This window comes from Bubalus bubalis, chromosome 10, assembly GCF_019923935.1.
Source record: "Bubalus bubalis isolate 160015118507 breed Murrah chromosome 10, NDDB_SH_1, whole genome shotgun sequence".
Taxonomy (NCBI): domain Eukaryota; kingdom Metazoa; phylum Chordata; class Mammalia; order Artiodactyla; family Bovidae; genus Bubalus; species Bubalus bubalis.
In genome coordinates, this window is record NC_059166.1 from 1,839,608 (window position 1) to 1,863,408 (window position 23,801).

Consider the following 23,801-nt stretch of genomic DNA (forward strand, 5'->3'; position numbering starts at 1 on the left):
AGACGCTGAGACGCTAAAAGTCAAGTTTGCTCAAAACTATAAACTGGGGTTTAATGATAAGGCATTCAATTTCATGAGAATGTTCAAATTCGTCCAACAGGATTGGGGCCCCAAAGACGGCATTTCAGTAAACAGTATTAACTTGTAATTACCTACTGGGACAAATCAGAAATAGATGCTAGTAAAACCATTCCCTAGGAGGACACGAGTCCCGGGTAAGGTGTCTCTCCCGCGGCTGGAGGATGGGCTCTCAGGGTCCCTCCCTGAGCCCTCCCCTCCACGGCCCTCCCACACCTCTCCCAGACCAACGCAAGGGGAGGAGACCTATTTAAAAAACAGAAAACTGCTGGGAATTCTTTCAGCCTCTCTGCCACAAACAACTACCATTGTCCCAGGCCGAAGGCAAGCGAGATTTCCTCCTTTTCCAGGAGCACACCCAGGGCGGGCTACCCCTAGCCAGGCCCGGAGCCACCGTGCGCGCCGCGCCCTGCGCCCCCCGCCCCTCCCCAAAGCCCCCCCACCCACCCGATCGCCCCGACTCCCCTCCCCTCCCCCTCTCGACACCCTGCCCCTCCCGACCCTCGCCCTCCCCCTCCCCCTCCCCTCCCCCGCCCAGCCCCCTCCCCTCCCCACCCCCGGGCCCGCGGCCGCGCGCACGGCCGGCGCGGGGAGGGGCGCCCGCCCGTCCACCTGAGCGCCGGCAGCGAATGGGAGGGACCGCCTCTCCGCGGAGTTCAATTCCGGGCCGCGTTATCAGCGGGGCCGCACGGTCGGAACAACTTCCCCGACATTCGCTGTGCGCGCCGGGCCTCCGAGCCCGGCGCCGAGCCCCGCGGCCGGCCACAAGCCCGCGCGCCCCGGGACAAAGGTCCTCCGGGCGGGGGCCCCGCCAACCGCGTCCCCGCCGCGCCCCCCGCCCCCGCCCCGCGCCCCCCGGTCCAGGCGCCCCCCGCCCCGCGCAGGTGAGCGCGCCCCGCCCGCGCCCGCGGCCCGCACCTCGGTGGGCTGGCTGATCTCGAACAGGTCCAGTCGGTTGGCGTTCCAGTGCTGGATGATGTCGGCCAGCTTCCGCCGCTCCTCGTCGCGGCCGCCCGCCGACATCCTCCGGCCGAGGGGTCGGCTCGGCCGAGGGGCCGCGCGCCGGGGTCGGCGGGCCCGGCTCGCCGCCTGTCCGCCTCGGTCCCACCGGCCGGCGCCCCGCGCTCCCGGCTCCGCGCGCCCCGGCCCGGCCGCCTCGGCTCTCGGCTCCGCGGGCTGCTTGGCCGCGTCCGCCGGCCCCGCGTCCGCCGCCGGCCGGTGTGAGTGCGCCCCGAGCGCCCGCCCCGCGCCGCCCCGCCCGCCGTGCGCGCCCCCGCCCGCGCGCCCCGCCCGCCCGCGCCGCCGGCCTCCGCGAGGTGCTGCTGCTGCGCGCGCGCCGGGCGGGGCTGGTCCCGGCGGGCGGTAGGGTCCGACCGCCGTGCCGGGCGCTGACCGTGCCGGATGCAGAGGCGGGTACCGGGTTCAGACGGGCGGGCCGGGTTTAGGTGGTACCGGCTTCGGACCGACGGTCCCGCGTCAGATGGGCGGGCCGGGTTCGGACGGTACCGGGTTTGGACCGGCGGTAGCAGGTCCGACCGGGGTATGGGTGGGCGGGGTTCGGAGGGACAGTACCAGGTCCGATCGGGGGGCCGGGTTTGGTCCAATCGGGGGGCCGGGTTCGGACGGTACTGGGTTCAGATGGGCTGGCTGGGTCCATATGCTGATGTGTTGGGTCGGCCGGCCTCGGGTCGGGCTCGTAGGTGGAGTTCGGATGGACGGTACCGGGTCCTCCGGGCGAGCCGAGTTCGGCCAGGCGCGCTGGGCTGTCGAGGCCTCCGGGCCAGGACGCGCGGAGGCCCTGTGCGCGCTGACCACACGGGGCCCGCAGCGCCCGACCAGGCCAGCTCCGGGGTGACCATGTCCACCCCGCCCGGGGCTGGGCCCCCTCTCCCGTGTTTGTCCCGCGGTGTCCGGGTCACGTGTGGACCGGAAAACCTGTCCTCTCCCAGCACAGGCTTCCAGCCACGGGGGAGGGGGTCCCCCGAGGTGCCCCCGCGGGGAGATGCTGCCTGTCTACTGCGCGGGCGCCTCTCAGGCTCCCGGTGTCCGCGCAGACCCCACATTCATTTCAGGAGCAAGTTTTGTCCATTTTAGGAATGTTTATGTCATTAGGGGTTTTTCAATTGCCTCTCCCCCGTGCCCCACCCCTTAAAAAAAAAAAAAACTGGCCTCAGAACACCTGTCAGCAGACAGATCTCTGTGATGCGCTGGGCCAGGTGAAACCAGCCTCCTGCCTTATCTGTGATGTGTGGGAACAAAAAGCCCTCATCTCTGAAATACCACGCCAAGTGATGAAAACAGCGAGCTGCGTTTGACAGAGCCTCTTTATTTGTGTCATTACTTTGTCCTTTGCAGCGTGGAGACGATTTTCCTCTCCACCAATTGGATTTCTTCTTTTCTGGGAAAGATGAGAATTCTATCGTCCCTGCTGGGTTTTGTCTTCAGCTCTCTTTTCTGCAGCACTGGTACAGTTCAGCTTCATAAGGAGGCTTTTCAGCAGAGAAGCCTGCGGTGTTGAACCAGTGCCACGGGGGGATGAATTCTTCAATAGATCTCTGGCCTCCTTTCTCAAAATTAAAATGTGGTGACTTGCAGAAAAGCATATGTGTATAAACAGCACATCCCTGTTCCGACATTCTGTTCCTTTATGCCTTTTAGTTCCTGTGCTTCTTTATAGACTCAAATCGTTTTCTGTTTTGAGATTTTGGTTTTTTGTTTGTTTGTTGTGGTGAACATCACAGTGTCCATACAGCTCAGAACTGTCCAGCTAGGTTGCACGCATGGCATGAGGGTCATCAGCTATATCGTCAGCTGAATTCTAACAGTAAGAGCTTTATTCCTGACGATGCTGTTAGCAAGGATCACTTGGCTGTTAGAGGAAAAAAAATGAGTTTGCAAAGCTGGCAGTTAGGTTGCTGGTGTCTGAAATAAGTACACGTGGAAAATTTAGTATTTCTGGAAAATAAAAATGGGCTCCCTGTAGTGGTGTTTTTGTAATAAAAATATAAAGCACACATGAAATGCCTACAGTTTGATGCAGAGAAGGCTCTAAATCAAAGCTCATTATTATCATTTTTTCGACTTATTAAAAATCCCCATTGGTGTTATGAGTGTATGAGCATATAACTCCTCTGTCCATGGGAGTCTCCAGGCAAGAATACTGGAGTGGGTTGCCATTTCCTTCTCCAGGGGATCTTCCTGACCCAGGGATCAAACCTGCGTTTTCTGCTTTGGCAGGGGAATTCTTTACTGTCTGAGCCACCACATAAGCCCATACAGTTCATAGGAGGTCCCAACCAATGTGAGTTTCTTGACAAAGGTTTAAAAGCAAGGTGAAACCCATAGAATACCTATGATTCTTAAACTGTGTGTGTGTGTGTGTGTGTGTGGTCGCTCAGTCGTGTCCGACTCTTTGCAACCCCATGGACTATAGCCTGTCAGTCTCCTCTGTCCATGGGCTTTTCCAGGCAAGAATACTGGAGTGGGTTGTCATTTCCTTCTCCAGAGGATCTTCCAGAACCAGGGATTGAACCCTGGTCTCCTGCACTGCAGGCAGATTCTTTACCGTTTGAGCTACAGGGAAGTTCTTAAATCATGAAGATCCCTATCTATTTAGGCCATGAAAATTTAAGAGTAACAAATTCCTCTGCTAGTTGTTATTGTTCAAGGCCCAAGAAAATGTGCTGAGCCATATGTTAATCTTGATGCCACACTATGAGAAGAATAAGCAGGCATGCCCTCCATCTTCTGTTCTCATTGCGCTGCTGAGTTCTGATACATTTCGGAAATCACATGTAAGTGCTATTCAAGAGATGCTATATGAAAATTGAGTTGTGTGGGGTTTATGATGAATCCTGCCATGTAGATAAGAACTGAGGTGTGGAATGAGAGGCCAGACTGAAGCTAAACAACTCTGCACTGGATGAGGGTGAAAAGATTTTTTAATCTGAGTCTATTTTTTAAAATTAATTCTCCAATTTATATATTTACCTTTTGTTTTCCTTTTTAAGTATTATTTTTAGCTACATTTTAAGAAAATTAAGAGGTCCTGTTTAAGTTAACACTGACCTACCAATAATTCTAAATATCTGTAAAACAAATCTACATAAAACCTTGCAATGTCATATCTTATATAAGGACAAATAAATAATGATAATTTTAAAATTCTGGTTAAGCTTTGAACAGTTAGAAATATTTTTTGAAGCATTATGAAAACCATGTTCTGAGACCAACCAAAATGAACTTATTCCTGCCCCAGTTGCCACAGGCTCTGGAAAATAGAAAATGCCAGGGAGAAGATCAGGAGCTTAAACCACCTCAGAAGAAAAAAATGATAGAAATATATTAACTACGTATAACTATATCAACTATATTTAATGACCTATGGGTCATTTTCTAGCCACCAATAGATTTCGTATTTCAGTAAATTAACGAAATTTAAAATATTTCATCCTATAATTGTACTAAGCATCTTATAAGCTTTTTCTTGTAGATATCAATTCAGAGGATCATCTTTAAACGAAAAGTAAAGGGGTATAATAAAGGTTCAAACAGGAGAATTCCTAGGGTAGAGCACCTTCCTTAGTAGCCTAAAGCAGTGAAAGTTAATTTAGTTTGCTAATCTAAAAGTTAAGTAACCAAACTCTTCCTTTGCCTAACCCATGGCTACGAAGGTCAGTGTGGTTAATTCAGTTTAAAAAAGAAAAAAAATTCCAGAGGATTAGATCTCAAGAAATAAAAGTAGGATATGTGTTACTTTACTGGGTAAATGGAGAAATATATACTTGAAAGAAATATACTTTATACTCTCTTCCTTATATTCCAATGTTCCTGATAGTTAAATTTTAGATTACGTAGAGTTCATAGAAAGCAGAGCCATAAAAAGCCCTTAAAATGAGAATTTAATCTTACTTATTTAAAAATATGTATATTATACATATATATATTACTAACTCAGACTTCCGTGGTGTGTGTTCTCTAGCATTTTTAAACTAAAGATAATGCTGAAAAAAAAACAGATCTATTTATATAAAACAGATAAATAAGATGTTTACACTGAGTGTAAAGAAAATGGCCCGTGTGTCTGTCTGTCTGTGTCTGAGTGTATGTCAGATTGTGTGTCTGTGTGTGTGTGAGTGTCTGTGTGTCTGTGTGTATCTGTTCTGTGTGTGTAGTGGTAGATGGAGAATTTAGCGCATGGACACTGCCCACTCCCCCTCGTGATGTGCTGTACAGTGATGCCATGCGGTGACCCCCAGTGACCAGGCCTGTCTTGCAGTTCCTGACTCTGCCCCCTCTCCCAGCGCTGAGTGCAGCACCGAGCTCTGCGTGCAGAGGGTGTCGGACCCTCACCCCAACTGCTGAGCGTGGCACGCTGTGGGCCGCCAACACGGCATCCTCAGCTGCCGGCCAGCTCCCCCGGGGCCAGCACTCGAGCAAGGGGTCTTCACGAGGCAGGGTCTTCAGCCTGGAGGTCTGGGAAGCTTTCCATCAGCTTTTGCCTATTCTCGGGACCACAGTCCCGGACAGTGGAGCTATGAGAGTGCCTCATTCCTAAAATTGAGGTCTTGAGCTCCTGAGCAGCTTCTGTAGGAGTCCGTCACCCGACTGCCACTGATACAACAAAGCAAAAGAAAATGTAGGAGACTATGGAAACTAGGTTCTGTGATGAACTGAATGTAATAAAGCTGACTCTTGCAGCAATTTTCAGAGGCTCCAGAAAACACAAAGTGTCAGGAAAAAGATCAGTGACTTAACAGACCTAAGAGGACAAATGGTACAGATACATTAACTGTTATTCTCTGTGTCTCATACCATGTTCTGCTATAAAATGGGTATTTATATATTGCATATATATATACACACACATATATATAATACTTATGGATATAAATATATAACCTTTTATATGTTATATATAATTGTATGATATATGCTGAGACATGGAATATGTATGATTTTGCTGGAAAACATATTTTTGTTTGTTATTTTTTATTGAAGTATCCCTGGATATACTTCCCTGTGCTTCCCCTGTGGCTTAGCACTAAAGAATCTGCCTGCAGTGCAGGATACATGGAGATGCAGGTTCAATCCTTGAGTGGGGAAGATTCCCCTGGAGAAGGGCATAGCATCCCACTCCAGTATTCTTGCCTGGAGAATCCGCATGGACAGAGGAGCCTGGTGGGCTATAGTCCATGGGGTCCCCAAAGAGTCTGACACGCCTGAGCGACTAAGCAACAGATATGATGTCATGTGTAAGTGGTGCCACGTGGGGTTTGTCTTTCTCTTTCTTCTCTTGGTCTGACATCTCTAGTTGCATCCATGTTGCTGCAAATGGCGTCCCTTCATTCTTTTCGTGTCTGAGTAGTGTCCGTTGTGTGTATGTACTGCCTCTTTTTTATCCGTTCAGCTGTTGATGGGCATTTAGATTGTCTCTATGTCTTGGCTGTTGTGAACCGTGCTGCTGTGAACATACAAGTGCGTGCATCTCTTTGAATTACAGTTTTCTCTGGGCATATCCCCAAGGGTGGGGTTGCTGGATCACACGGTAACTCGCGTTTTCTGAGGACCCTCCATACTGTTTTCCCCAGTGGCTGCACCAGCTTTCGTCCCCTTCAGCAGTGTGGGACGGTGCCCTTTCCTCCACACCCTCTCCAGTGATGGCCATTCTGGTTGGTGTGAGGTGGTACCTCATTGTAGTTTTAATTTGCATTTCTCTAATAATTAGTGCGGAGAAGGCAGTGGCACCCCACTCCAGTACTCTTGCCTGGAAAATCCCATGGATGGAGGAGCCTGGTAGGCTGCAGTCCATGCGGTCGCTGAGGATCGGACACAACTGAGCGACTTGACTTTCACTTTTCACTTTCATGCATTGGAGAAGGAAATGGCAACCCACCCCAGTGTTCTTGCCTGGAGAATCCCAGGGACGGGGGAGCCTGGTGGGCTGCCGTCTATGGGGTCACACAGTCGGACACAACTGAAGTGACTTAGCAGCAGCAGCAGCAATAATAAATGATGTTGAGCATCTTTTCATGTGCCTACTGGCCATCTACATGTCTTCTTTGGAGAAATGTCTGCTAAGGTCTTCTGCCCATTTTTCAATTGAGTTGTTTGGTTTTTTGGTTGAGTGGGATGAGCTGTTCGTATATTTTGAAGAGTCAGCCCTTGCCTGTCATATCATTTGCAAATATTTTCTCTTATTCCATCGGTCTCTTTGGCTTTTTTTTTTAATTGTTGGAAAACATTTTTAAATGCAAACTCCCATTAAATTGTACTCCAACAAATAGAAGCATACCAAATGAAGGGAATGCATATTATTAAGGCTTTAGCAGCTTCCCTTGTGGCTCAGAAGGTCAAGAATCTGCCTGCTATGCAGGAGACCTGGGTTCAATCCCTGGGTTGGGAAGATTCCCCTGGAAGAGGGCATGGCTGTCAACTGCAATGTTCTTGCCTGGAGAATCTCCATAGACAGAGGGGCCTGACGGGCTACAGTCCATGGGGTTGCAAGGAGTCGGACACTACTTAGCAACTAAGCACAGTACAAACACAGCAGTAAAAATAAGATAAACCGAAGAACAAAGTAGCCTGTAGCCTGCCAGGTTCCTCTGTCCACGGGAGCCTGGGAGCTCTTCCTCAACCACCAGCATCTCTGGAAACCATCAACACCAAACCACAGGTGTTTGCTCGTGCAGCACAACTTAAACAAGATACTCTGACGTCTGCAGTAATTCCGTGAGAAGTGGAAGGCCTGAATCAGCTTCTGTTATGATGGTGTTACAGGTACATGCTCAGAGACTCCAACTCTGATTATACATGACTGGTAGGTGAAAAGTAAAGAGAAAATGTAAGTTTAGAGGTCACTTGAGACCATGTGGCCATCACTGCAGATCGGCGTCTGGACAGAGGTGCACAGCTGTTGAGAGGGGCCTGAGGAACCGACCTGCTGGACCTGGGGGCCTGAGGAAGTGGATCTGCCAGGAGCTGGGCTCCTGTCAAGTTGGGGACTCCAGGACATGCCCCAGAAGGAGAGGAGGCCTTGATACATCCTGCGGCCTAGAACTGAGCTAAGCCCTGCAATGGCTGCCTCTGGGAGACGTCCAGTCCAGAACATACTCACTCCAGGAGGAGGAGCGCCCTGTGTGGGCTAGGGCAAGGCCTGTGTTAGCCAGAGAGAGGGGTGAGTGGAGAGGCACCAAGAGACCAAGGGAGATGGCCCCCGACCTGGGGTGAGCTGAAAGACCCAACATGCTGAGGCCCACGTGTAGACCAGCTGCAGAAGGACCACCAGAAGCAGCAATCTAAAGATGAACTCACTTGAGGAAAAGTAGTAGAACATTCTAGAAACAGTTTTAAGTGTTTGGGAACCTTTTTTTTTTTAATTATTTATTTACTCGGCTGAACCGGGTCTTAGTTTTGCCCTGTGGGATCCAGTGCCCTGGCCTGGGATTGAACCCACGGCCCCTGCACCAGGAGCTCGGAGTCTCAGCCGCTGGGCCACCAGGGGAGTTCCCAATATTTGGGAAACTTACAGGTATATATGATGAAGTAAAATCCACAAAAAACTCAAAGAAATAAAGCAACACATTTATAAAGAACCAAATAGAGATTCTAGAAATGATCCATGTGGGCGTTGACGTAAAAAAACCACCATAAAAGGAAGAAAAGTGCTGAGAAGCACGTCTGGAAAGCAGAACGGGAAGAAAGAGGCTTCTAAACGTAAGCGTCTGTGAGCCTCAGGTTGGCTGGTGGAGTTCAGTCTCATCAGCACTCCAGGGGACAGAGGAAACGCAGAGCAGCCATAAACGCTGGGGAGTTTCCAGAATGCGAAAAATGAGCCTCCAGGTTAGAAGAATTTCAGACTGCGGACAGATACAAAGTAGTGGAACTGCAGAGCAAAGGTCAAGGTGGAAACAGACTTAAAACGAGGGGAAAGGGCGGAATCAGAGACAGGACCCAGACGACAGGTCCCGGCTTCGGGGGAGCAAACCGTCCCTGAGCACACGCGCCGCTGGCCGCTGGCGCCTCCTCTGCGTTCTGCACGCGCTCTGCGGTCACGCCGTTTCCGGTTCCTCACTCAGGCGCGTGTGGGCGCGTGTCTGTAGCAGCCCCGCTAAGACGTAGCTGTGCACACCGTCCAAGTCACACACCCGCTGTCGTTGGAGCTGCATCATCACAAAAGCGTTTGCTGGGAAGCTTTGTTTTTCAGCTTCTTCTTACAGAAGCTTCAGTGAGACACACCAGAGTCATAAGAAGACGCTCTTCTTCTCCCGTCCCCATGACCCAGCTCCAGCGATTACCACAAGCCTGCTTCATGGACCCTCTGCCCTCTTCCCTCATCCCCAGATTATTTCAAAACAAGAACCAAAAAATAAACCAGAAAACTAGACGTATTGATTCATTACTATCTTAGATGTATTAATATCTTCAGAAGACAAGGACTATTAAATATTAAAATACATCAGTTCAATCACTCAGTCATGTCTGACTCTTTGCAACCTCATGGACTGCAGCACGCCAGGCCTCCCTGTCCATCACTATCTCCCGGAGCTTGCTCAAACTCATGTCCATCAAGTCAGAGATGCCATCCAACCATCTCATCCTCTGTCATCCCCTTCTCCTTCCAGCTTCAATCTTTCCCAGCATCAGGGTCTTTTTCAGTGAGTCAGTTCATTGCATCAGGTGGCCAAAGTACTGCAGTTTCAGCTTCAGCAACGGTCCTTCCAATGAACACCCAGGACTGATCTCCTTTAGGATAGACTGGTTGGACCTCCTTGCAGTCCAAGGGACTCTCAAGAGTCTTCTCCAACACCACAGTTCAAAAGCATCAGTTCTTTGGCGCTCAGCTTTCTTTATAGTCCGACTCGCACATCCATACATGACTACTGGAAAAACCGTAGCCTTGACTAGACGGACCTTTGTTGGCAAAGTAATTAAAATACATATTCCCCTAATATTATTGTCATACTGTGAAACTGAACAGTCACTCCTTAAAGTCATCAACTATCAACTCAGTGTTCACACTTCAGAGGACTTTTGAAACCTCTGTTTCGTCTGCTCAATCCCAGACGCAGAATCAAAATGCAGGGCTAAGCATACACGATTCTGGGAGTAGGTCTGATCATCACTGGCTCTGATGACCAGTGAGGCCCTTTCTGACCTTGAGACTATGACTTTCCCGGTGTCACACATCTGCAGCGACACCTCTTCTTTCTCCTGGGTGAAGCTGGTTCCCTTGTATCACTGAACTAGCCTGGAAATCAGTTTTATGCGTGTGATCAGAGGTTTTAGAATGAGAAGTTGTTGGGGAAAGTCAAGCCCTCAAATGTGAGGTCCGTCTCTGAATCATAGGATAGCGGATCATTGTAGCTCTCTTGAGGCGCATTTTCCTCAGTGAAGAATAAACTCCATGATGGCAGTGACCCCAGCAACCCCTCTTACAGAGCTGATCACAAGCTTTAAGTTAAAGTTAAGCATGTGAATGCATTCTCCAAGTGCCTGTGGCTGTAGGAACACCTTCATTTTACTTATGAACGCTGGCATGTGAGTGCTCAGTCCCATCCATTCTTTGGGACCCTGTAGACTGTAGCCCACCAGGCTTCCCTGTCCATGGGACTCTCTAGGCAAGGATACTGGAGGGGGTTGCCATTTCCTTCTTCAGGGGATCTTCCCCACCTGGGGATGGAATTCACATCTCCTGCATTGCAGGCACATTCTTTACCCACTGAGCCACCTGGGAAGGCCACTGAATGTTGGTCCTGCAGGGTGTTAGAAAGGTACATGAAGAGGAGGAAAGTCTAGGGGAAAAAAAAAAAAAATGTTTTTTTAAACAGACTTGGATGGAAGTGAAACAGTACAGAAGTATTCATGCTTATGTGTGTGTGTGGGAAAATCATTAAATTTTAACTTTGTATGCAAATTTGAATTATTAAAAGACACTACACTGGCACTTCTGTTTGCACAGAGTATTGAAGCAAGCCTTGGGAGGGTTTCAAGCCATAGCATGTGTAAGAACTAACAGACTATATTGTCCTTGTTTGGGCTGTGGTTTACTGTGATTGTTTCCACTGCAACACTGTAGTCGGTATATACTATACATGTTTAAACGCTGCATCCTAGACATAGGGGAGAGCAAGCGCATGCTCACCTTCTCCTGAGTTCCTCAGCCACCTTCCAGCTGGTCTCCACGTGCGGGATTCAGGGTGCCTTGCTGCCCACCCCCGCTCCTCTGCAGCCCCCCTCCCCACCCCACCCCTCCCCGGCACAAGCCTCCTGGGAAAGCCTGGCTCAGGGGCGTGTCCCTCTGGCCTCAGGGCCCTGCCTGCCCTCTCCTGCTCTTCCCTACCGGGCTCCCAGCCTTATAGCTCTGGTTATGACTCTCCCCACCTGAGGGGCCCTTCACACACCCTCTCCCCAGGCCAGACGGTCTCCATCTTCCCAACACGCTGCTCTGATCATATCTCTGTCCACACCAATAAAACCAAGTCATCCAAGTAGACCCAGCCCAGTTCCTTTTTTTAGCTCAGTTCCTACTGTCTCACATGTGAGTTCCAGGCAGGTTGTCCCCGACTCCATCTTACAAACACCCTCTGCCCCGTACCTCCCAGCTTCACTCATCCCTCTGGGGGAAGGCCCCTTCAGACCCACTGCTGGGGTCCTTCACCATCCCCCTTAGACCTTAGCACCGAGGGCTGGTTTCTGTTTTCCTCTCTCAAACATGCAGAATGTCACCTTACATGTGTGAAGTCAGGCAGCTCACGGGACTTGTTTAGGTCAATGAAACGGTGTGGACTTAAAGTGTCTCTTCCGGGAGGAGGGGCCAGTGAGTGATCGCCCAGCCCTGTTTGCCCTGCCGGCAGTGACTTAGTCCACATGGGAATGAAGGCTGCAAAAAGCCAAGCAGCCGTCTCAGCCCCAGCTGACCCTGCAGGGTTGCTGAGCCCCGAGGTGGGTTTGAACACATCAGTTTAGGGCCGCTTATTACCAGGGCACAGCCTCGTCTGTCTGCAGAACCGCCATCGACTTCCAGTCACAGGTGGATGCGCCCTTCCCACCAGAAGTGATCCCCCACCAACCAGACTGTGGGGCCCCTTCTCCCGTGGTCTGTTGCTCGATTTGTGGTCATAACCGGGGGTGACCCTCTCTGAATGTCAAACTGCTGTTGGCTACTAATGCCGAACCCTCTTTCTTTTCAAAGTTTCTTTTTGACCCTTGGATCTTTTTAAAGTCTTTATTGAGTTTGTTACAATATTGCCTCTGTTTTATGTTTTGTTTTTTTAATAGTCAAAAGGGACAATGATTTTATTCATTTAAAAAGATTGTTACTTGCTTATACACTGATGTGAACCAAAAATCAGAACTATTTACAAAGGTATTGTAAGTAGTCTTATTTCTGTTTTCCACATCTAACCCCCATTTCACATAAGTAAACTATTTTTTTTTGTTTCCTTTGTACTTCGAGGGTGTTTATGTGCATACTATTATTAAAGTGCTTTCTCTACATTTTTACACAAAAATATCCCCTGTTCTACACAACCCTAAAGTAATCCCAGAGGGTAAGATTTTATTTTTATTTTTCTGCAATTTATAGAATAATTACAAGACTGAACAGATAAATTTTTATGCCCAGTAATTTTACCAGTTTGATTTCTTCTAAATAAAGCACAGATATTTATTTTTTAAGGTAGTTAACAAGGCAAACCATAGCTATAAATAATTTGATAACATTATTACACAATAATATTCTTAATTTCTAAAAAAATTTTAGATTGATTTTTATATAAATTTATAAAAAATCAATTTTAAAAAGCCAATTATGTATCAGAAAAGTTGAAAATCATAGACTGAAAAAGTTTAGTTGTTAATAGAATGTCTCCAATTACCTTTGACCTGAGTGAGTATCTAACTGTTTTGAAATGTGGAACGATTTTTGGTTTCAAGGGTTTTTCTTTTTCTTTTTTGGTTGGTTTAATGCTTGCTTAAATATCAAGGACAGAATGAACAAACATGGAGTTATGCACATTTTAGATGGTTGTTGTTCAGTGGCTCAGTCGTGTCCGACTCTTTGCAACCCCATGGACTGCAGCACGCCAGGCCTCCGTGTCCATCACCAACTCCCGGAGCTTGCTCCAACCCAACGGCCATTGAGTCAGTGATGCCATCCAACCTTCTCATCCTCTGTCGTCCCCTTCTCCTCCTGCCTTCAATCTTTCCCAGCATCAGGGTCTTTTCCACTGAGTCAGCTCTTCGCATCAGGTGGCCAAAGGATTAGAGCTTCAGCTTCAGCATCAGCCCTTCTAATGAATATTCAGGACTGATTTCCTTTAGGATAGACTGGTTGGATCCCCTTGCAATCCAAGGGACTCTCAAGAGTCTTCTCCAGCACCACAGTTCAAAAGCATCAATTCTTCAGTGCTCAGTTTTCTTTATGGTCCAACTCTAACATCCATACATGACCACTGGAAAAAGCATAGCTTTGACTAAACAGACCTTTGTAGGCAAAGTGACGTCTCTGCTTTTTAACATGTTGTCTAGCTTTGTCATAGCTTTTCTTCCAAGGAGCAAGCATCTTTTAATTTCATGGCTGCAATCACCATCTGCAGTGATTTTGAATCCCAAGAAAATGAAGTCTGTCACTGTTTCCATTGTTTCCCCATCTATTTGCCATGAAGTGATGGGACTAGATGACATGATCTTCATTTTTTGAATGTTGAGCTTTAAGCCAACTTTTTCACTGTCCTCTTTCACCTTCATCAGTGAAGTCGCTTAGTCGTGTCCAACTCTTTGCGACCCCATGCCAGGCTCCTCCTGCCCATCTCCTCCATCCGTGGGATTCTCCAGGCAAGAATACTGGGGTGGGTTGCCATTTCCTTCTCCAGGAGATCTTCCTGACCCAGGGATTGAACCCGGGTCTCCCGCATGCAGGCAGACGCTTTACCATCTGAGCCACTGGGAAAGGTGGAAAGAAGTTTTAGATTAGATGGAAGGAATTTGTTGTTTGGATAGTAAATTCTCCTTATGTGTTAATACATCCTGAGACCATGACTCTTTCACTAGGCTAGCAGAGAGCCGCAGCGCGGTCAGGAACACGTACGTTTCTAACCCAACAGTACCGGGTAGTGTGTACTTTCAATCTCTCATGGATGTAGTTCTCATGAGAAGCTTAAGTATCATTAGTGTCTTTTAAAGCATAAATGTCAGCAGCTTATTATGAGATAATTTTCTACGGTTGAGTCCTTCTATTTCCTTGGGATTCTGGAAATGGTTCTTTTTGTTTAATAACAAGATTTTTTTCAAGAAGCAATTTTTAATTATAAATTTCCCCACACCATTATTAATTGAAGAAGACAAGATTGCAGTTTGAATTTCAATATATATAGTAAATTGACAGCGTATGATGGGGAATGTTGAGTATCGGGTTGAGAAAACAAAGAGACTCACATTATTAGAGTGGAAGATGGGCTTTATTGGTATTTTTCAGAAAGTTCAGCAAATTTTTTAAAAATAGTCACTTCATTGAAATGTAATTCACATACTATAAAATTCACCTTTATGAGTGTACATCTCAGTGAGTTTTTGTACACTCACAGAGTCATGCAAACATCACTAGTAATGTCAGAGCGTCTTTTCACCCCCGCTCCGGTTAGCAGTCAAGCCTCATCTTGCCCCACCCCCACCACCACAGTGAACACTGGCCTCTGTGTCCACTTTGATGCCTGTCCTCCGTGTCTCGTTTAAAAGGCGTCATGCCGTATGTGGGCTTTTGTGGCTGGCTTCTTTCACTTAGTATGTTTTCAAGGTTGGTCCATGTTGCAGAACAATTTTAAAATGAAAAAGGTTACCATACAAATCCTATACTGTGATCAAAATATAACCATTACAATAATAGACTTAGTTATTCCTACCCAGTGTGTTTTATACATAAGGTGCTAATATTTACAATGAATTTTATAGATTAAAACATTCTTGCCTTAGTTCATTTTGTTGAAAGGGGAAAAAAATGTTGCAGGGTAATGATGTACAATTAATATTTCTAAAATGTATTCTTAGTCAATGAAGAAGTCTTCCTAAATTATTAAATATAACTAAAAAATTGGATGATGTATTTTGAATGATGTAAGTATTAAATTGAAAACTCATTAAAAATAGAGGGTAACTCATCTTGCTTTTCTATACAAATTAAAAATGTGAAACTTCACAGCTAACCTGAGAAGCTTTAATTTGGAAACATTCAGGCCTGAGGTTCTATGAGATGCCAAGATTCTACTAAGGTCTTGAATATTCACAACACACAAGTCTGGGGAGGGGAGGAAATGAAGATTGTAATGGATCACAAGACAATAGCTTGACTGTGGTGATATTTCTATGGGTGTGTATGTATGTGAAAACTAAAAAAAAAGTATATCCTTTAAATATGTGCAGTTTATTGTATGTCAATTATACCTCAGTAAAGCTGGCAAAAAAGATTCTCCCCTATCGGAAACCTCGATCATGTCATATGTCTACTAAATGTTGTGCCCTTGGTCAAAGTGGTTTCCTGTGTGGTTTTCACTTCTTGAAGTAGTTAGGCTTAGGCAAAAATCTGGCTACTTTTTTCTTTCTGATCCTTTTTAAGAAGATTTCATTTTGGCAATTTTGCTGCTTTTTTTTTCATGGGCAAATATAGCACAAACATGTTAGAAGTAAATCAGCAATCAATATTGGAAATAGAACATACGTTTCAACTGTGTAAAATCTTTCTCTGTGTCTAGAAATGAAGTATACTCTCTAAATTTAAATATAATTTTTTTAAAGTGTTGTCTGGTAAGAAATCCCTGCAGAAATGCACACATAATAATGACTTATAAATTTTGTTTAGAGACCAGAACAATCAAGATATTGAGAAATATTAATATAATATTATTGGCTTTGCAAGAAAAAAAATTGCACAATGTGCCCACATTCAGGTGCCACATCCAATAGCGCTGAAAGTGGCCTGGTCTGAAGACTCCAGAGCTGGGGGCGGAGTCCCAGAGCTGGGGGGCGGAGTCCCAGAGCTGGGGGCGGAGTCCCAGAGCTGGGGGCGGAGTCCCAGAGCTGGAAGCAAACTGTCAGGATGTGCCGTGTCTCTGCTACAACTCTGATTCCCCTGCTGGTTTTCCTTCTGTTTCATGTTCTACATGTAAAAAACGCAGGATGGTAGTGCCAGGCTGTGAGGCCTGTTTAAAAGCATTGACGGTAATAGACCTGTCACTGAAAAATCTAGATACTCAGGGAGCTAGGAGGGAAGGTCTGGCGTTTGTGGTATACAGCCTTTTTGTATTACGATTTCTCGCTCATGTGGAAGGGTGCCGTGCAGCTGTCTGGTAGAGACGAGTGCAGGAGTCAGACCCACTTGCACTGGAATCCCGATGCTTCAACTTCAGCTTTGTGACCTCGAGCAGCTCGGATGCCTTCCTCGGTGTTTACTTTGTTCTTGTTGCTGTTCACTCACTAAATCATGTCCTACTCTTTGTGACCCCATGGACTGCAGCACGCCAGGCCTCCCTGTCCATCACCATCTCCTGGAGTTTGCTCAGACTCGTCCATTGAGTCAGTGATGCCATCCAACCCTCTCGTCCTCTGTCGTACCCTTCTCCTCCTCCCCTCAATCTCTCCCAGCATCAGCATCTTTTCCAATGAGTCAGTTCTTCGCATCAGGTGGCCAAAGTATTGGAGTTTCAGCTTCAGCGTCAGTCCTTCTGATGAATATTCAGGGTTGATTTCCTTTAGGATGGGCTGTTTGGATCTCCTCGCTGTGTTTAATTTATGTATCTGTAATAACTGGAAGCAGATTGCCCACCGTCAGGACATGGTTCTTGCAGTGATGGAGCACTGGTGTCCTTTGTCACAACCGTCTTTCCCAGGATGAAGGTGGAGCAAACACTCTGGAGGATGGAGCAGCTCCCTCCGTCGAATCTCAAGGGGCTAATGTTTGTAGTAGACACAGTGTCTCCCTCTGGAGTCGGGGGCAGGTTGCTTACAGCCCATCATAAAAGACTGGGGGGGCTTGGAGTTGGTGCCCTGGGACGCAAACCCCTATGGGACTTGGGGGTGGAGGACAGAGGTAAGCATGGAACTCAGGCTGCCTGTTGAGCTGGGAGTGCTGGGCCCATTGACTCTGATCTGGAGGCTCCTGTCTTCCACCAGCTTCCCTGGCACTGTGCCAGGCTAACCCTCCAGCTTCCACGGAGGGTGAAGCCTCGCCCGTTCCCCATTGCTGACGCTCACCTTCAGGTTTTTGAGAGGATGGGCGGAAGCACTCAATCACCCTGGCAAATGCTAGTCTTTCAAAGTCATGCTCCCTTCCTCTCTGACACCAAGAGCTTTTTTTTCACTATAAATACTTGTCAACTCGTCATTACTTCTTTTAGGTTTCAGCCGATACCCATAATTAGATTCAAGTTCCATATCCTAATTATACCCCTGGGCACACAGGCAGATGAAAAGGAAGTGCATTTTCCAGCGTTTTTCTTGCAGCTCAAGTCGGCTGTTCAGGTACCTCCGAGGGTAGACTGAAGCTTTCCCGGTCGGGTGGTACCCGAGGATGTGGCGTCGGGACCTGTTTTGAACGTTATCCGTCAAATGTGCACCTTGCGCAGCACAGCACGTTTGTTTTAAAAAGAAATAGGCAAGCGAAGAATGTCCATCACGCATTAACTTTGTCCTGTGTTTCTTGTACAGGAAATAGAAGAGTAGGCTATGAAGAGACCATGAAATGAGGAACGAGAACTCGTTCTCATGAAGGTACAAGCTGACTCCCGGGGCTCGCCAGGGCACCGCAGTGCGACAGGAGACCAACTGTGTCGCGTTCTTGGGGTGGATTCTCCTGAGAACCTCCCAAGTGCGGCAGCGGCCTCCTCTGTTTCCAGTTCCCGTTTGAAGACAGGGCGGAGTCCTCCTAACTTCTGTGACCGCATCCTCGCCTGCTGGACCTCTGCCAATACTGGATATTGATCGTGTGTAAGATCACTGCCCTACAAGAGTTCACAATGTTTAAGAATTCTTGCCAGAGCTTCTCCTAAAAAAATTTCACAGAGAAATCGTGAAATGTTACACCACGTGATATAGCACTTCTTTGTCAGAAAATGTCTCACTGTAGCTTCTGTTTAAGGAAAGCATCTGCACCCACCCAGTTGTGCCCAGTTTGGTCCCAGTGAACCGTGTCTTTGTAACGTGCTTCTGGGCAATTTCCTTTCGAGCCGCTCTCCCAGATCATGCACCTGCGAGCCTGATCTGCACCCTGTTTGTCAGAGAAGATTTGAGTTTCCCTCTTACTCTGGGAGACGTTTCTGCCTCCGAGCGCCTTGTTCGCATCTGTGACGGGTCTGCCTACAACCCGGCAACGAGCGACACCAACACGACGTGTGGGGGTTGCCCCCTTTGTTGTCCGAGAACAGCGGTGTGATCCGCCGTCTGGGCGAGAACAGACCAGAAGCGCCCAATCAGGGCAGCCTGGGTCAGCCGGACCCTGCCCCGCATGCAGGTGCTGGGCAGACGGCGCCTGTCTTCCCAACACTCAGTTCTCTACGCGTGTGTCCCCCTCCGCGTCCTCGGGAACTCACTGCTCCCCATCCTGGCTGGCTTGTAGAGAGACTAGAGGCAGGATGTTAGGAAGCTCAAGGCCTGGCCTCGTGAGGGTCCTCGTGACGTATGGACAGTGGAGGAAGGGACGACACGGTTCCTAATTCCTGTGACTGCCTGCTCTCAGCCAGCCTTCCCTGCCCCGCTCTGCCCCGGGCGGGTGACCTGCCCCGTGTGAACTGCAGGCGGCACAGGCTGGAGGGTGGGGGGCAGAGAGAGGGTGGGGTCTCTCTCCCCCCTGCTCCCCAACTTCCTGCCGCCTGGCAGTGGCTTTATCCTCTGGACTCAGCTCTTGCCGAGGGGCACTCGGGACAGCCGCCCTCTCGTGGTCCAACATCACTGGTCCGTGCCCTCCAGTCTGGGTCCAACAGGTGGTACCGCTCCCCTTGTTGCTTAGTTTCGAGCGGTCCAGAAGCGCCATACCCCACCCCGCCCTATATATTGAGATACATGTTGAGATACAGTCCGCATGCCGTAGGGCTCGCGCGCGTGCGCCATGCGGTGGTTAGGGCTCCATCCGCAGACTCACGCAGCTGTCGCCACCAGCAATCTTAGATCGCTGTCCGCAGCCCAGGAGAAGCCCCACGCCATCCACGGCCACCCCTGCCCCATGCCTCTGGCCCAAGGGAAGCACTGCGCCCCTCTCCTTCTGGACGTTTCGCACGAAGGGGCTCCTCCCCCATCTCCCCTCCCTGCGTGTTCGGTGGCCCTGCCCACGCCTGTGTAAACAGTGCCTCCATAGAACTCTCCTCGGCTGAACCCTTAGCGGCGTGCCACCCTTTTGGCCGGGAGCCCACTGGCTTAGAGTTGCATGCCAATCTGGTGTGAAAAAAAGAAAGAGCAATTGATTTCCCAGCTCTGGGCATCAGGTGGGTGACGCCCTTAATAAAGAAGTGGAAGCAGAAGGTGTCCGGTTGGAGTCACCCTGATAAGCCACAAGGTGCCTGCTCAGTGGGGGCCACCCTGGTGCTCAGGAGCATAGCCTGAGCTATGCTATAGCCCCGCGGCTCTGTCCTGAACCCCCACCCTTCGCCCCCAGCCTCCGCCCCCACCGCAGAGGCCCAGCTCAGGACCAGAGGAACCCCAGGAGCAGCCCAGGCTCTCTTTGCTCCTTGCAGGGCGTGAAGACCCCCCAGCCCCACCCTCCTGCCCCCATCACCCTTCGGACACCCTTAGCTGTGTCTTCCAATGCCCTTTTCCAGTCCCCGTGTCCCCGGCCTGCTCGGCCTCCACCCCACAGCATTCTGCACCGCAGAAGGCCGTCTCCGGTCCCGCAACAGATGGGATCAAGTTTGCAGAAAGGGGAGTGAAGGGGAGTGAACAGGTGGATGGAGCCGTGGCCTCTTGACAGGCTGGGGGCTCCATGGGCTCTAGCTTCTCCACTGATCATGGAGTTAGCAGAAGTCTAGATGAATTCTTAGGGGATCCAGCGCTGATGGACAGAAGGAAGAAGGGAAGTCCACTGAGGAGACTGTTTGGGAAGACATGGGAAGCGTTTGGGGAGAGTCAGGGAAGGGCCGTCGGGGTCCCCAGGGGGGACCCTGCTCTCAGATTTATCAGTTTCAGAACTCATGGGCGACCAGCAAGGACAGCTTCTCTAGGGAGTCAGGCTTGGTGAGTTTTGTTTCCCTACTAGTTGGGAGGTTGGGAATCAGATTTCAGCTCTGTGGAGTGTGAAGGAGTGGAAGGAAAGAGTGGAAGTCAAATCAGGAAGCGCAAGGTTTTAAGAAGTTTGGTGGCAAACGCAGCATAATAGAAGAGCAGAGTCTGAGGATTTCCAAGGAGGCACCGTGAAATACATCCCAATGGCGACGGGGCGGCCTCAGGGGAGCGGAGAGCAGGGTGAGGACGCAGAGGGGACGGGAGGGAGCACCTGCCCCACGGTCTCCATTCTGGCCCCACCTCCGTATGCTGTGTCCCACGGAGGGGCTGGGGGTCTCTCTAACAGCAGCAGCACCCCTCAGCTTCAGTGTTTTCTCTTTATCCTGAGCCTGCTCTGTCCTGAACTTCCCTTCACTCTCTCTAATTCCTTAGCCATCACATTTCTTAGCCGACAAGCTGAGATATGAAATCTGTTAAAGAAACATACAGCAAGAAGTATGAGGAAGAAGAAGAAAAACCATAGAACAAATACAGGATTTTAAGGTCACTGAAGTCTGGAACCACTGACTGTGGGTATGAAGCACCCTCTCTAATTCAATGACTATAAATGACATAATTGTCCAAAAATTACTCTCTTAACAAAGGCACGGAATCACACACTTCAGTTCAGTTCAGTCACTCAGTCGTGTCTGACTCTGCGACCCCATGAATCGCAGCACGCCAGGCCTCCCTGTCCATTGCCAACTCCTGGAGTTCACTCAGACTCATGTCCATCGAGTCAGTGATGCCATCCAGTCATCTCATCCTCTGTCGTCCCCTTTTCCTCCTGCCCCCAATCCCTCCCAGCATCAGAGTCTTTTCCAGTGAGTCAACTCTTCACATGAGGTGGCCAAAGTATTGGAGTTTCAGCTTCAGCATCAGTCCTTCCAATGAACACCCAGGACTGATCTCCTTTAGGATGGACTGGTTGGATCTCCTTGCAGTCCAAGGGACTCTCAAACTTACTAAAAGGTTAAACTGTTATGTGTTTCAGAATGCAGAAAAAAGGTTTCGCCCATTGCAAACTGTCTAAAGTGGAAGTTAGCCCCTGTCCCTCCCCTTCCCCGTCCAGGCTGTCACAAGCGTGGGTTGCACTCGCTCCGTCACCCGGCAGGTCCCCCCGGCCAGCTGGCTGACACGTGTGATGTGTGCGGCTCCGTGCAGCTCACGGCTCGTCCCACCTTCTTCACACCCTCCCCGCCCACCCCGTGTCCACAAGTCTCCCCTCTGTGTCTGCATCTCCACTGCTGCCCTGCAAGTAGGCTCATCTGTACCATCTTTCCAGATTCATGCCTTTGCCTGACAGAAACCAACACGATATTGTAAAGCAGTTATCCCCCAGTAAAAAAATTTGATGCGAAGAGTTGACTCATTTGAAAAGACCCTAATGCTGAGAAAGATTGAAGGCAGGAGGAGAAGGGGACCACAGAGGATAAGATGGTTGCATGGTATCACCGACTCAATGGACATGAGTTTGGGTGGACTCCAGGAGTTGGTAATGGACAGGGAGGCCTGGCTTGCTGTGGTCCATGGGGTCGCAAAGAGTCGGAAACGACTGAGCGACTGAACTGAAAAATATTTTTTTAAGTATTAGCCCTTAAGGGAATAAGTTTCCACTGTGTAGAAAAATAAATCGTGTGAAAGCGTTCGGTCTCTAGTAACGCCCACCAAATCACGTGTCGGCACCCGGTGCTCACAGACAGCGCGGAGCGGAGCAGCGGGTCTGGGCAGTGGCACTGGAGCCTGTGGCCTCGGGGCCCCGGCGCCGCACACCCCGTCCCGCAGGCCGCCAGCTTCCTGGGCTGGACCCTCAGGGGTCCCCTGAGCTGTCCCAGGCCCTCTTCTCAAGAAAAAAGAAAAAACGTTTTTAATGGACGACTACTTGCCAACTTGAGTAACTTGAAACTTGGTTCAGTTTGTTACCAGATTAAAGTTAGGTGTTTCAGGCAGATGTATCTAACCTCGGGAGCTCTGCCTTTCAGCTTTCCTCTGTAGACCAGTAGGTATGAAGAGCGACATTGTTAGCTCGGATCCCCGCCCTGACAAGGAGCCTCCAGCACGCTAGGACAAGAGGTCCAGCCTCCGTCGAGGGATCCTCTCTGACCCCACCTAGAACTGTCTTCCTTTCCTCGGCTTTTCTCACTGTGGCTTCTCGGGTGTGTCTTCTGGGCTAGAATATAAATGTTTCCAGAGCATAAATGTCTCCACCCGCACACCACCTTTCCTCTGTCACAGGGCCCTTCCCATGACCCTCTGTGTGCTCTGGGTGTCTAGTTAATGCTCAAAGACGCAATCCGATTGACCTGCAGAACCCGGCCTGAAGCCAAGAAAGCCGGCCTGTTTAGAGCGACAACATACCGTTTCCACAACAGCACACTGCTTGTTTGCTCCGTCTCACCAGTAGCTGACGGAGACGTCTGCACTGAATCGGGAGATGAGCCTGCTGATGGAATGCGGAGGCGTGATGGAGGCAGCTGCGTGGCCAGCACGGCACTCAGCAGGGCTCCGAGTGCCTCCATGGGGTTGCCCTGCCTCCCCGGACGCCCCTGGGGTCACTGAGGGGCACAGGAAGCGTACCCCAGCTCCCTAGGCTGCCAGATGGTGGAGAGGGCTGGCCCCCTTCTCCCACTGTCTGCTCTTGCCTGCTGTGCACAACTGAGACAGCCTCATCTCCGTCACAAAGCGAAATTTGAAAGAGTGAAGGTTACAGGTAGAATCTGAATCAGCAGGAGACTTAATGTCGCTCATTCCAGAGATGGGGAAAATCTAGTTATTGATCTGACTCATTCTCCTCAAAAACAAATTCACACGTTGAGCAATTCAGACAAATGAAAGGTGAAGTTAACCGTATCCAGTACTCAGAACCTGACTGAATAAACTATCTCCAATTTTGGAGACCATCAGGACCATGGGCAAGACTTCAGTTCTGTTTCGCTTGGCTGGTGAAAACCACTTAACTTATGGAGTTTCTGTTTGACCTAAGAAGGCTTTCTGTCTTCATCCATAAGGGGGACGGTTTATTTATCTGTGGGTCCTACACTTTTCTGGAACTCTCCCCTGAGGGGTAAGCCCCACATCCGGCCCCGCACGCGTGTTCCGGAGCACGGGCGCCTCTCCCCGCTCAGGTCAGGACCCGTGGTGAGGCCGCAGGACGCCGCTCCTGTTTCCACCTCAGAGTTGGAGACTCGGGCGCGCAGGCTGGAGTCGCGGTCAGACATGTGCTTTCCCTGGGACCGCGTCCCCTCAGCGGGCCTGGCATAGAGACGGCCCCGGCCGGGACGACCATCAGCCCTCCCTGGAGGTGGTCAGAGGGCTGGTTTTCAGCAGCGGGCAGGGCTCCCCCAGGTCAGGGGCCCTTGTCATGCGTGCAGTGAAGGCCCCATTCTTCCCGACACCCCCGGTCCCCAACCCCCTGAGCCTCCGTCCTCTGGTCCCCGGGGACCCCACTGCTGCCCTCTGGCCCCCATCCCCCCTAAGCCTCCATC

At 49.7% G+C, this 23,801-nt stretch overlaps 1 protein-coding gene and 1 long non-coding RNA gene across 17 annotated transcripts in view; one reads left to right on the forward strand and one right to left on the reverse strand.

The window, feature by feature from the left end:
- Nucleotides 1-1,227, reverse strand: part of AFDN (afadin, adherens junction formation factor) — a 114,415-nt gene extending 113,188 nt beyond the window's left edge. For all 16 annotated transcript variants that reach the window (XM_044923995.2, XM_044923989.2, XM_044923984.2 and 13 more), the window contains exon 1: nucleotides 997-1,227. In XM_044923995.2, the coding sequence (XP_044779930.2) occupies nucleotides 997-1,101 (105 nt within the window). In that variant the 5' untranslated portion in view covers nucleotides 1,102-1,227. The remainder of the gene's footprint in view (nucleotides 1-996) is intronic.
- LOC112587311 lies at nucleotides 339-19,577 on the forward strand. The gene is made up of 2 exons (XR_006542224.2): nucleotides 339-473; nucleotides 17,776-19,577. It is a non-coding gene; the product is annotated as an uncharacterized LOC112587311 (long non-coding RNA).
- The last annotated feature ends 4,224 nt before the right edge of the window (nucleotides 19,578-23,801 follow it).